Here is a 13,542-nt window from a genome sequence, read left to right on the forward strand (position 1 = left end):
AGAACCCAAATTAAGCAAAAGAATGGATATTGCAAAAATGGATTAGGAAATACATTGCACTATGTCTATTTAGAGAAAAGCATAGTTGCATAAAAGCCAAGACACCAAGGGAGACAAAAATTGTGAAGTGATTTTGATGGAAATAAACAATATTTTGGTAGTGGGTGAAGAGGGCTAAACAAGGAGCCTTCAGCAAAATGAATAAACATTGGAACACAGAATGTGATTTGCTTATGGAGTAGTTGTGAAACTTATTTAATCTGTACCTGATGACTAGAAGAATGCTATTATTGTTTCTCTACACAAGAAGAAAAGGGAGATGGGAGAAAGGAATTTTATTGTACACTAATTGATCTATAGAAACAAAGATGTACAGGTTTGAATTATGTAATGTGTAGTGTGAACAGGTAAATTAAGGGATAGTTGCTGAATTTAATAAGAACAGCATACGATGAAGTAAAGCATGAGGAGCAACGAATGGAATATTTAGTTAATATTCAACAGGAGTAAGGCAGAGATGTATAATATTCTCTTGGTTGCTTAAAGTACTTAGGTATCAAGAATGCCTGCAATTACATTAAAGACGTGTCAGTAGGGGCACAACAATAAGTTTATTATATATGTAGACATGTAGATGGTACTATGTCATTGGCTGACTGAGTGATGCCTTGCTAATAATCTGCAATAAATGTTTGATTGTTTCATAAAATGAGTTTAGATTTGAAAATTTATATAATAAGAACCTAGATAGTTGTGTCTGGCAGTAAAAGTGAGAAAACCATCGCAAATTCTATATAAATGGCAAAAAATGAGAGCAAATGGATCAAGTAAATCATGCAGTCTGTTTGACAAATGAATGTTCCCTTTAAGTTGTTCTTCTTCCAGTTTAACCTTTAATAAATATCCATATAATTTTTAATTATGTTTTCATCAGTACCTGTTAAAATTTTATCTAATTTAGTCAAAGTATTATAAAAACCTTCTGTCTTAAAATCTTTATCGTATCTAGAATGTATTTGCAAGTAAGAAATCCAATTCATCTTTATACCTTGTATTTCTAATTCTTGCATAGATTTAAGTTTACCCTTTTCATTCAATAATTCACTATAATTTGTTCCTTTCTAAATGTTATTGAATATGAGAATGCTTCATAAGAATATGTTTGTGGCACTTTATTACATGGAAGTGAGAGTTGTGTGCATCAGACAAAATACAGAAGTTAAATGCAGCAGAAGTGAAATATTTAAGAAATGCAGGTGGTAAAACAAGAACTGAAAGGTTTAAGAATGTACGGAGTGGATTGAATTCCCAAGTTATTAACAAGTATGAAATAAGCATGTTGAGCAAGGAACAAGGGTCAAATTGCAAAACATGCATGTCAGGAGGAAGGAAAAGATTAAGAAAATTGTCACGGGATGGACTTGATGAGATCCTTAAAAAGAGAGTTCAAAATTTAAAGAACAAATGTTACAGATACAGTAGAGGCAATGTTAGTTAGCAGAAGTAGAAAAATGTAATAAATCCTAGAGCCAATTAATTAAACTATAGTCTTTTTTCTTCTTCAGTTACCCCTTTAATTTTTTTTTTACTTCCTGTTATGATTTGTTGCCTTTACCAATTTGTTGGCATAGCCCCAAATTTACTGTATGTCTCCTGCACACTTTTTCTCAGGTTTTCAGCAATTACAGTCCATTTGCTGTATATACTAAATATTTCCTTATTTATCACATTATAAATAATACCTTACAGCCAATTAAATTATTTCCATCTAAAAAGTTCTTTTAAGTTTTCTCAAATCTCTATTTGGAACTATTTGGCTTAATAGATTATGTTTTATGCAGTGTGGGGGGGGTGGGGCAGTAGGTGGATGGGGGTGGGTCAGTAGTGAAATTCAAAATTTTATACTACCGGTTCTGTGGGCGTGGCTTAGTGGGCGTGGTGCAGCTTGGTGGGCATGGCAGGGGAAGGATACTGCAAAATCTCCATTCCCATCCCACTCCAGGGGAAGGATACTACAAAGTCCCCATTCCCATCCCACTCTGGGGCCAGCCGGAGGTGGTATTTGCTGAACTACTCAAAATTTCTGCTACCGGTTCTCCAGAACCTGTCAAACTCACTGGATTTCACCACTGGTGTGTGTGTGTTTAGACATTTCTAAAATTTTGATTTCACTTTCTCATTATAGGGTACTGAGTGCAAATTACTGAGGAAAAAAATGAATTTCAACAACTGTAGAATCAGGCTACAATATAACAAAATTGACAAAAGCGAAGGGGATCTAAATACTTTCTGAATGCCCTGTAAATCACTGAAGTATCCCATTTTTAAACTAGCATAAGTTGTTTCCAAAGTGGCAAGATTGATTCTTGATTATTCTGCGGTTCTAGCAAGAAAGCAACATCTTTTACCTCTTAAAAAGAAAAGATTGTTGGTTATTTTTCCATGCATTATGCCAAACAGCACTTTCCAAACTGCGTCAACTTAAGGCTCTTCTCTGTCAAATTTAAAGGGCCGCTATTTGTCTCATTTTATGCTATCCCTTTAATAGATCAGGGAGCTATCTCTCTAAAAGGGCACATTGATACAAATGTGCAACCACCAGAGCAGCTGCTGACTCTGTATTTCCACATTCCTGATGCAGTTGGCCTACTTTATAAAGTATTTTCACCCTTCTTGAGAGTGTCTTGATACTTAACAGTGCAACAACATACAGTATCTAAATGAAGAAAAGACGGCTCAATACCAACCTTCCTGTTCATGTAAAAGAACAGTCTTTTGCAGCACAATGCCTCTGACCAATTCAGTATAGATCGCATTCATTGCCTGTCAGCATAGGTACTGGTTAATCTAGTACAGGGATGTCAAACTCAAGGCCCGCAGGCCAGATCCAGCCCTCAGGGTGCTTAAATCTGGCCTGAGGAGCCAGCTTGGAAATAGAGAAGGATTGGCCCGCGGTGCCTCTGGTAACCAAAATGGGGCACGGGGGGGCACATGTGTCCTCTCCCACGCCCAGTTTCGGCCAGCATAGTACTACAGGAGGCCGTCCAGCCCAAAAATGAAACACAGGGCCACATTCGCCCTCCACGACTGTTTTGGCCAGCAAGGTGGTGCAGGAGGTGTCTGTCCCATCCCCCCATGGCCGGACCACAGAGAAGAACTACAATGCTGATTCGGCCTTCAAAGAAATCCAGTTTGACACCCCTGATCTAGCAAGTATAACTGGAAGTGCAGTCTAACATATCCAAAATGCATTAGGGGATATTTATTAAGGACAGCCTAAGGGCTTCTTATATTCAAATATATGAAATAAAATCTTCCTTTCTAAGTTCAGCATTTCTCCCAGAATGGAATTAGAATAAGAAAATGGATTGAGTTTAAACCATTTTTTTTAACTGTTCAGCAACCTAAACAAAATGTTTTATTGGTTCGGGAGCAAAAAATTGTTTTGGATATTCAGAAAACTTTTTTGACAGTAACAGAACTTTAAGGGAATTCCATCAACTGAGTTGATGTCATCATATCATCATTTAGGAGTTGGTTCTGGGATCACTACGTGAATTCTTAGATGTAGACAGACTTACTCCAGTTACTTCCCATTAGAAAATAAAGAGACAGAATTGTGGTCTTTGTCAACATAAAAAGAAGAAACCTTGCTCTTACCCTAGCGTTCCTCGGCCTGACATAGGAGGACTTGGTGGTTTCTGTGTAGGAGGATTTGTTCTCGACAAAGTGCCAGTTCTTGCAGGCTGATTGCTTCCATGCTGAAAACCAGAATAATGCTTTAATTTTTTTTTAATGGAACAGTTCAAATCGATGTTGAATGCTTCAGCATCATAATATGAAGAAAGGATTCCCAGACAGCTTTTTGAATAGAGCTTATTTTGCTGCCTACTCAGTTAGACTTAAGGGTAATTCATTTCTCCCACTATCCTTTTTGCAATTTCTGATTTTAGTGACCATATTAAACCAAAGAGATGCTTTTTATATTCAAGATTTATCAATGTATTTATTTTTTTCCAACTGCATCTGATTACCATAGGCATGCAAGTGATTCTGGGAAACCTTGTTTAAAACGTTAAAAGAGAAAACGCATCTGCTGGATCAAAGCAAAGCACTATGTTGTTAGAGAAATTAAATGTTATCTATGAATAAAATGCTTCTGTCGATGTATATCAGTAATATATTAAAACTGTCAGTTGGAGCTGAAATTAAACGCATCTAAATAACCTATGAGTAGAAAAAGGAGAGAGAAGTACAGGAGAGAGTACTAGCTTTCAAGTGTAATGGCTCAGCCTCTATTGTCACGGGTGTTCTGGAACAAATGATAAATAACTCTTCTTACCTTGGCTTTTAGCCACTTACGTTGGCAAAAAGAAAAGGAGGAAGAAAAGCAAAAATTAATGGCACATCTATTACTGTCTGCATGGCAGATTTTAAATACTGATGGTGCAATATATGAATATTTTCTTGACTTTTTTTTTTTTTTTTTTTTTTTTTTTGATAACTGGCAGTTGCAATTCAGACACATTAAGCTTTCACTTGTGACTAACAAGTCCAGTCCCCCATTCCCCCCCCCCGGAAGGTTTGAAACAGTTCTTCTCTCAAAACTGAAAATATGGTGTTATGGTTACAGCAATTGGAACACAATCTCGAAACGAAATACACAGACTGAAGAACAACTAGAGAACATTTTCAGGTAGAAATGAAGAGGGACTAGAAATGGTGGCAAATGGTATTAAAATTCCTCTGCAATTTGGCTGATATTTATAAAATAGAATTTATAAAATAATATGACATGAAAATCTCCCTAATCTAGATGTTGATCGGTATATCCGTCATTGAACCGGTTTTATAATAGGTCAATTTGCATCACATAATGAAAGAAGCAGACATTTCTATGCTGCAGGTGTGTTTCTACCCCAAGTTGCTTTTATAGAGATAGTTTACATCAGGGGTCACCAACCTTTCGGACCTCAGGGACCACTAAATTCATAATTTTAAATCCCTAAAACCACTAATATAAAATTTTAAAAAAGATAAATAATATTTAGTGCAATATAAAAAATGCAAATATTTTTTCTGCGGACCACCAAAATTTTCTCATGGACCACTGGTTGGTGACTACTGGTTTACATGACGCCAGTTTAGTTCACACTATTTTCTCTTCACGTAGTTGTATATCTAAGCAGCCACAGAGTAAAGGAACTATACTGCTTCTTCTTCTAAATCTTTGTTCTTTAACTCAGTACCCAAAGCATTTTAAAAAAAAAGTGAGCTTCTCCATGAGAAGCCTAAGTACTTCTACAGAATTATAAACAATTTATTTTTTTCTTTTTCAAGTAGGCTTCATTCAGACAATTCTGTATTCTTCTTCTTTTTCTTTGGTGCTATGTATAGAAATAAAGCCTAGCTAAGACAAATAGGAATGTAATAATGACAGTCTGATCCAATCAAAATGTGCTTAACAAGAAATCAGTTATCCTTGAATCATGTTTCCATGTCCGAAATGATTATGTTTATGATTCATCTCCAAGAGAAGAAACAGATACCAGTACATCAAAATTTTGGCAAATTTTGAAGGCCTTGGGATGCCATAGAAAAGTTTTATAACTACTGGCAGTCCTCGACTTACAACAGTTTATTTAGATACAACAGCACTGAAAACTGACTTATAACTGTTTTTCACGGTTACCACATTTGCAGCATTCCCATGATCAAAATTCGAATGCTTGGCAACTGGTTCATATTGTGTCCCAAAATCATGTGATCACCTTTTGCAACCTTCTAACAAGCAAAGGTCTAACAAGCAAAGTCAATGGGGAAGCCAGATTCACTTAACAACCGGGTTACTAATGTATCAACTGCAGTGATTCACTTAACAACTGAGGCAAGAAAGGTCGTAAAATGGGGCAAAATTCACTTAACAAGTGTCTCACAGAACAACATATATTTTGGGCTCAACTGTGATCTAAGCAGAGGGTACAACCATCTCTAGTGGTTGTTTAAGTGGATGCATTTTCTTTTTGAGACAAAAAATAACACTTTTGATCTAAGATTAGACATTTAAACTCAATTTTATTATCACTACACTACAATCTGGAAAATAAATATCCTGTTCATAAATACATAGTTCAAAAATTACAATTGCATATATTTATTTAAATGTATTTCAAATGAGACAATTAAGAGGAAATTTCCTACTAGGTTTCAATAACATGTGTAAAATGGATAGATACACAAATGGGTTGGTTGGTGGTTGATTGGTTGGTTGGTTGAATGAATGAATGATGAGTGAATTAAATTGAATTGAATTGAATTGAATTGAATTGAATTGAAATTCATACCAGTTTAGATCTTCCACATATGTGCATTCTTCAACAAATTAATACTCTGTCGGTGAATGCATGCAACCACAAATGAAATGCTCCTTGCACAGAAAATGAATAATAAAGGGAGCCTCTATCTCCCATACATTTGTCTGGCTGATTTGATCGTGAAGATTTGCCACACAATTTAAACAATATCATCCATTGTGACTCCAGAGTGTCTTATCTTAATAGTATCTGCTCTCTGGAGCAAGGCTCACTCTGAGATCTGGATAGCCACCTACTCTGCTGCTATTTAGATGAGCTGTGAAAACCTGGCTTTTAATCCAAGAAGGGTTACTTCATTGTGCCTCACTTCATTGTGCAATTTTATCTTTATATTTTATGCTTTTTTGTAATTTATTTGATTGTTATTAATCAGCCAGAATTTGTTGAGAGTTGGGCACGCACACAAATTTAATAAATGAACATAGTAATGAAAAACTCCATCAATTTATAAAGGCTTGATGAAGGCATCTGAATTTGACCTCTGATTACTGCTGTACAAGATTCACAATCAGAAATGACTGCCTTTATAAAGAATGAAAGCCATTAGGAGCACAATGACTGGTAATTTGGGCAATTTTAAATTTACAGAGTTGTCACTTTATAGTCTTTTGCATAGCATGTCTCTGCTTAAAAGGCTTCAAGGAAGTGACTTGCATAAACTGCTAAGGGGGGGGAAAGCAGATCTGATGTTATACTCCTACTTCCTTGTTCCTTCAACAGTTCCTTCTGCATCATTGCCTTTGTTCACTGAGCTTTCATCAAAACAGATGTTTAACATATACCGCTATTATAAACTGCCCAAATGTCTCAACTGTTTCAAGAAATTATTAACTTTGTTTCTAGGAAAAAAATATAATGTAAAGATTATTTTTAATATATGTATGAAAGCTAAAAGAAGACATAAGTAAAGTATTGCTTATCTCAAACATAATACAAGCATTTTGCCTCAAAAATTAACAAGGAAAAATACCCCTGGATACAAATTTTACGATAATATTTATTTAACGTAATGAGATAGCAATCCTCTATTGCATGCAATGGCAAACAAGTCTTTAATATTCTCTTCCCCTTATCTAGTTTCTGTCTTTTAGTAACCATTCAAAATTTCATCGAACAGCCCCCCAAATGGTACTTATGGCAATAACAACAGCCTTAGACTTATATACAGTGCTTTATAGCACTCTATGGGCAGTTTGCAATGTCAGCATATTGCCCCTAATAATCTGGGTCCTCATTTTACCGATCTTGGAAGGATGGAAGGCTGACTCAACTTTGAACCACTCAGCACCGAATTCCTGGCTGCTGGCAGAGTTAGCATGCAGTATTGCATTCTAACCATTACGCCACCATGGCCTTATTTCGAAGTTCGGCCCCTCCTTCCCCTCTCTCTCCTTCCCTTCCTTTTTCTCTGTCTCTCCCTCCCCCTCTCTTTCCCTTCCCCCGCTCTTCCTGTCTCTATCTCTACCTCCCTCTCTCTCTCTCTCTCTCTCTCACACACACACACACAGAATCATATGACTATATTTTGATTGCCTAGCAACTGATCCACATTTATGGGAGTTTGCCGCATCCAGCAGCCATGTGAAAGCAATTTTCTATGTTTCTGCTGAAAATCAGTTTCATCTTCAAGTTTTTGTCATAAATGCCCCATAGTGAACAATAGGTTCTCTTAAAAACCACCGCAAAAAAGTTTGTAAAACTGGGCTGGTCATGTGGGTGACTCACTTTATGAATATTATGAGATACAACCATAATGGATAGACTTCACTGTAGTCATAAGTCACTATATGACTACAATGACTATAGTTTCTGTCTTCAGAAGTTCAAAAAACATTCCTTATAAGTGCTGTATAATACAGCAGGAAATTAGAACTCATTCTATCAGAATAGTCAAGGCTATTTAAAATGGTAGGGCAAGCATCATAAGTGTATTTTTAGATTCATGACAAAGCTGATATTTGTAGCTGCGTATCCTCTGTATAGAGTTTCTATATGTATAGTTTTTTTAAGCAACGTAACATGGTAATTGGTTTTTCAAGAAACTTTTGAAAACAAATTCAGTTCATAAAGAAATTAGGAAGCTAAATTCTGATATGAAAAGCTTAAAAACTGATATAAAACAAGAAGAAAATGATTATCACCACCAAATATTGAGTTTATTTTCCAAGTTATATTTGAATAAACCATTTTAGCAAAAAATCAATTTAGAAGGGCCAAAATAACATATCATATCAGTGTTATTTGTTATCTAAAATGATTGACAACGTCTAGAACAAGAACCAAAGTCTTACCTTCACTCCATGGCCTACATCATCCAATACTGTATAGTCTATCGGTTTTCGAATATACCTTACAGGACGCTCCATGTTTGCTGGAGCTATAATTTTGTGTGTTCTGGAAGTATTTTTATTGGTTGTCAAAATGCCAATCTCTCTACGGGCAACTTTTTCTTTATGTATGTCCACTGTCTGTAAAGAAAATAAAAGATACAAATGCATGCTTAACAACTTAAATTTTATTTTAATAATTTTTTCCATAATATAAAATGTACTATATCTTGATATATAATATAATGACTTAGGCAGCTTTTTTCCCCTTAAGTTTAATTGCTCTCTGAGCCCACCAGAGAGATATTTGGATCCTAAATATACATAAAACTGGAAAGAAGTTGAATGTAGGACAAATAGCTTATAGACATATAGACATATAATAGACATATACAATTGTTCCAAACATCATTTGCGACAACATTCTCATGGTTTCAAGACAGTGTTTTCCTGCTCAACTGGAGATCACTTCCTCCCATGCATCCTTGCAATTATGGTGCAATTAAATAACATGGAGCAAAAACTCATCCAAGATCATACCTTCTTTAACTTTAACTACACCATTTAAATGGAAAAGGTAAATAACAATCTACATATAATCACAGGAAAAGAAGCTTTTCCTATAAAAACAATTTGATCTCAGGAAGTGTGCCATAATTAAAAGAAAATCAATATTTTGTAAGAAAGAGGTGAAACTCAAAAGTAATTAGAAAAAATATTCTGAAAGAAAATCAGTTTTCTGGTCACAAAAAAAATCTATATTTAAAATGTTATGTATATACAAAGAACCTATAATCAGAAACTAAACGTTTTTCAAACTATAGAATTCTTCTATTCCGGGAAGATAATTGGGGCCATTACAAATATTAGGTTAGTACAAACTATTTTTGCATTTCTTTGCTGACTGAAATTATCCACATCCTGGCAATTTGAGTCCCCTTGGAAATTCAATAAAATAAATAAAAATAAGGATAGCAAACGGTAATAGTGTCAGCTTCCTCCTTTTCATGGTTTCTATAGATTGCATGGTTTTTATAGATTGCAGGCCGCTTTTTTAATTTCTCTCCATTGCTATAAATCAGGAGACTAAAAAACTTAGCATATAGTCACAAAATTAAAGGAAAAGAGGAAATTTCATACTGAAAAATTGTTATCAATAGCAACAACAACAAGAAAGATTACACTTCTAGTTATATATTCTACAACTTAAATATAAATTGCTAATGACACTTTTGAAATATTTGAGATAATTCTAAATATTATGTTTTACAGTATAAAGGAACACAGTTACAAAGTCTCTGCACCATTTATAATTTCATAAATTGCAAAACACAATGCAATGTAATTCAGGAAACAATTTAAAATGTAACAGCTATATAAATATCAAGAATTAGAACATATTCAAAATCTTTGAATATGTTCTAATAATTCATATTTATATAGCCTTTACATTTTAAATTGTTTAAATATGTTAGTAAACTTTCAAATTTTGGCAATGATGTTTGCAAATGATTTTGTTCCAAGGTTCAATCCCAACTAACAATTGGAATTTCATTTCAATTTCTCAATCAATCTCTTGTAGAATTAAATTATAAGTTTAACATAATGTGTAGCACTCATTTGCATAAGTAGCCAAATCCCAGTGTCCGGCAATCTTGTCTTTAGTCTCATCCTAAATTGCCTTTTATTCTGAAGATAATTATTGTAAGAAAATTATTGTAATTATGTATGCAGATGTGGTGCATCCAAATTCTAGAAATAGACCAAAGACAGCAAGAATTATTTGGCAAGATCAAACTTCACCCTGAATAATATATTCACAGATTGCTGGAAGAATAAAAAGTGACCTCAAGAAAGAATGCAATAATTTGAAACATTTACTGTATACAGAACCAAGAACACGTATTAGAATATGTATATATATAACTGTTAAAATATGGCATTGAGGCAGAACAAATAAAAGACTGCAGGATAAAATGGATGCCATTTTAAAAGAAATAATTACATTATAACAAGAGAACTGATGAAAAAAATTCAGTGACATTTACCCCAAGCTATAATTTAAGAGAAAATTAGTACAAAATGTTTTATAGAAAATAAAACTTCAGTTTTTACTACTATGAATCTTTCTAAGTACATTTTAAGAAACCACAATTTATTGAGGTATATGCTAATAGTGTAAGGATTAAGTTGGGATAAAAGTGAAAAAGAGTCATTTTGCCAATAATATTAAACTAGAAAACCAAAGCTGGGGAATATACATCAATGGCAAAATTAATAGTATTACTTAATTTCCACAATAAAACTTCTCTAAACTATGCACAAATATTTTCAGAGTAGAGTAGAGTAAAGTAGAGTAGAATAGAATAGAATAGAATAGAATAGAATAGAATAGAATAGAATAGAATAGAATAGAATAGAATAGAACCTTGAAGGTCTTCTAGTCCAGGCCCTTGCTCAAGCAGAAGAACTTATACCATTTCAGAAAAGCAACTGTCTAGTCTCTTCTTAAAAACTTCCAGTGATGGAGTGCCCACGACTTCTGAAGGCAAGCTGTTCCACTGGTTAATTGTCCTCATTGTTAGAAAGTTTCTCCTTAATTCCAGATTGCTTCTCTCTTTGATTAGTTTCTAACCATTGTTTCTTGTCCTGCCCTCTGGTGCTTTAGAGAATAATTTGACACCCTCCTCTTTGTGACAACCCCTCAAATACTGGAATACTGCTATCATGTCACCCCTAATTTTTCTTTAAACTTCAAATTGAAGATGGTTTTGAAAGAGGGAGGCATCTGATACAAAAACACGCACCAGAAGGCATTGTAATGTTAATATATCATTTGATATAATTACCTGTCATGTACAATGGGAGGGAACCTAAATTTGTGATATAGTGAGGTGTTTTTTTTTTAATACAACTGAATATTTTAAACTCCTCACCTCTTTCATTTGAGGATTCATCCGACATGACTCTCATCGTCTACCTTCCACTTACTTTTTCTTTATATTTGTTTTGTGATTCAGTACTTATTTACCTTGTCTTTCTTCATTTCTTCATTCAATTTATATCTCATTTTCTTTCTGGAGCTCAAGATAGAAAGCTCTTCCACCATCATAATACCTGAAATAGTAGCCCTGTGAGGTCAGCCGGGCTAAGACTGATCCAAAATCCTACCATGAACTTCCGTTGCTAAAGCTGGATTCAATCAAACACAGTTTTCTGGGTTCTAGTATAATTCTTAGTCTTCCCATAAAACCTTAACATAGATTAATCACTTTTCTGTTTAATTCACATTCATTCAGCAACAATTACACATTGGAAAAAAAGAATCAGAACACTAAATACAAGCTTGATGGACATGACCTTGTAGATGACCCTAACTCCATCACAGACTTTGGAGTTTTCATATCAAATGATCTAAGTGCCAAAGTCCACTGCAACTACATTGCCAAAAAGGCATTAAGGTTTATAAACCTAATCTTGCGTAGCTTCTTCTCCGGAAAGATTACACTACTAAACAGAGCATACAAAACATTTGCTAGAACAATTCTCGATTACAGCTTGCCTGTCTGGAACCCACACTTCATTTCAGACATTAATACAATTAAGCGTGTCCAGAAATATTTTACAAGATATTGTAAAATATCTCTCCACTCTTCTGATCACAACAAAATACCTTATGCCACCAGACTTGAAATTCTGGATTTAGATTATGCCTTCGGCATGATCTGAGCATAACTCATAAAATCATCTGCTACAATGTCCTTCCTTCGAAGACTACTTTAGCTTCAACCACAACAATACACGAGCACACAATAGATTTAAACTTATAGTGAACCGCTCCAATCTTGATTGTAGAAAATATGACTTCAGTAGCAGAGTTGTTAATGCCTGGAATGCACTACCTGACTCCATGGTCTCATCCCAAAATCCCCAAAACTTTAACCAAAGACTGTCTACTGTTGACCTCACTCCATTCCTAAGAGGTCTGTAAGGGGAGTGCATAAGAGTACCAGCGTGCCTACCATTCCTGTCCTAATGTTCCCTTTGGTTGTATTCAATTTGTGTGGTTATTTCATGCTTATACTTATAAATATTGTTGTGTTTGACAAAATACACATAAATTAAATTAAATTACATAATTTAATTAAATTACAAAATTAAATTACATAAATTAAATTAAAATTAAATTAAATTCTAAGTATCATATTTCCGATACACCCCGTTTCTTTTTGTTTCTCCTGTTCCTGCAACACTGATTCTTACTCAGTAAAAAGACAAAAGTATTTTGCTTTATAACAGCCATTTTAGTTTCTTTCAACATTCATTCCCCAGAATAGATTGCATATTATCCATTACCTTTCTACCAGAACGTACACATCTTGTAATTTTTCTCTCCAATTTTTCTAGCTAATATTTGGACACCTATCTTAATTTTTATTTATTTTATTTATTTATTTATTTATTTGATTTTTATACCGCCCTTCTCCCGAAGGACTCAGGGCGGTGTACAGGCAACAATAAAATACAGAACACCACAATATACCATTTAAAATACGAATTAAAAAACTTATTATAATTAGCCTAAAACCTTAAAATTTATAAAACCAAACCCCATTTAAAATTAATAGAGAATTTAAAATCGATAAAATTTATGTAATTTAAAATTTAAAATTTAAAATATAAAATTTAAAATTTAGGCCAGCCCCGCGCGAATGAAAAGATATGTCTTCAGTTCGCGGCGGAAAGTCCGAAGGTCAGGTATTTGACGTAAGCTTGGGGGAAGCTCGTTCCAGTGTGGACCCCCCACAGAGAAGGCCCTTCCTCTGGGGGCCGCCAGCCGA

At 34.4% G+C, this 13,542-nt stretch overlaps 1 protein-coding gene across 3 annotated transcripts in view; it reads right to left on the bottom strand.

Moving 5' to 3' along the window:
• ABI1 (abl interactor 1) overlaps nt 1-13,542 on the bottom strand; it is a 106,886-nt gene that overhangs the window by 20,287 nt on the left and 73,057 nt on the right. For all 3 annotated transcript variants that reach the window (XM_058183092.1, XM_058183093.1, XM_058183091.1), the window contains exons 3-4: nt 8,666-8,842; nt 3,661-3,761 (exon numbers count right to left, since the gene is read on the bottom strand). In XM_058183092.1, coding sequence (XP_058039075.1) covers nt 3,661-3,761; nt 8,666-8,842 — 278 coding nt within the window. The remainder of the gene's footprint in view (nt 1-3,660; nt 3,762-8,665; nt 8,843-13,542) is intronic.

The sequence above is a fragment of the Ahaetulla prasina genome, chromosome 4 (assembly GCF_028640845.1).
Source record: "Ahaetulla prasina isolate Xishuangbanna chromosome 4, ASM2864084v1, whole genome shotgun sequence".
Classification (NCBI taxonomy): Eukaryota; Metazoa; Chordata; class Lepidosauria; order Squamata; family Colubridae; genus Ahaetulla; species Ahaetulla prasina.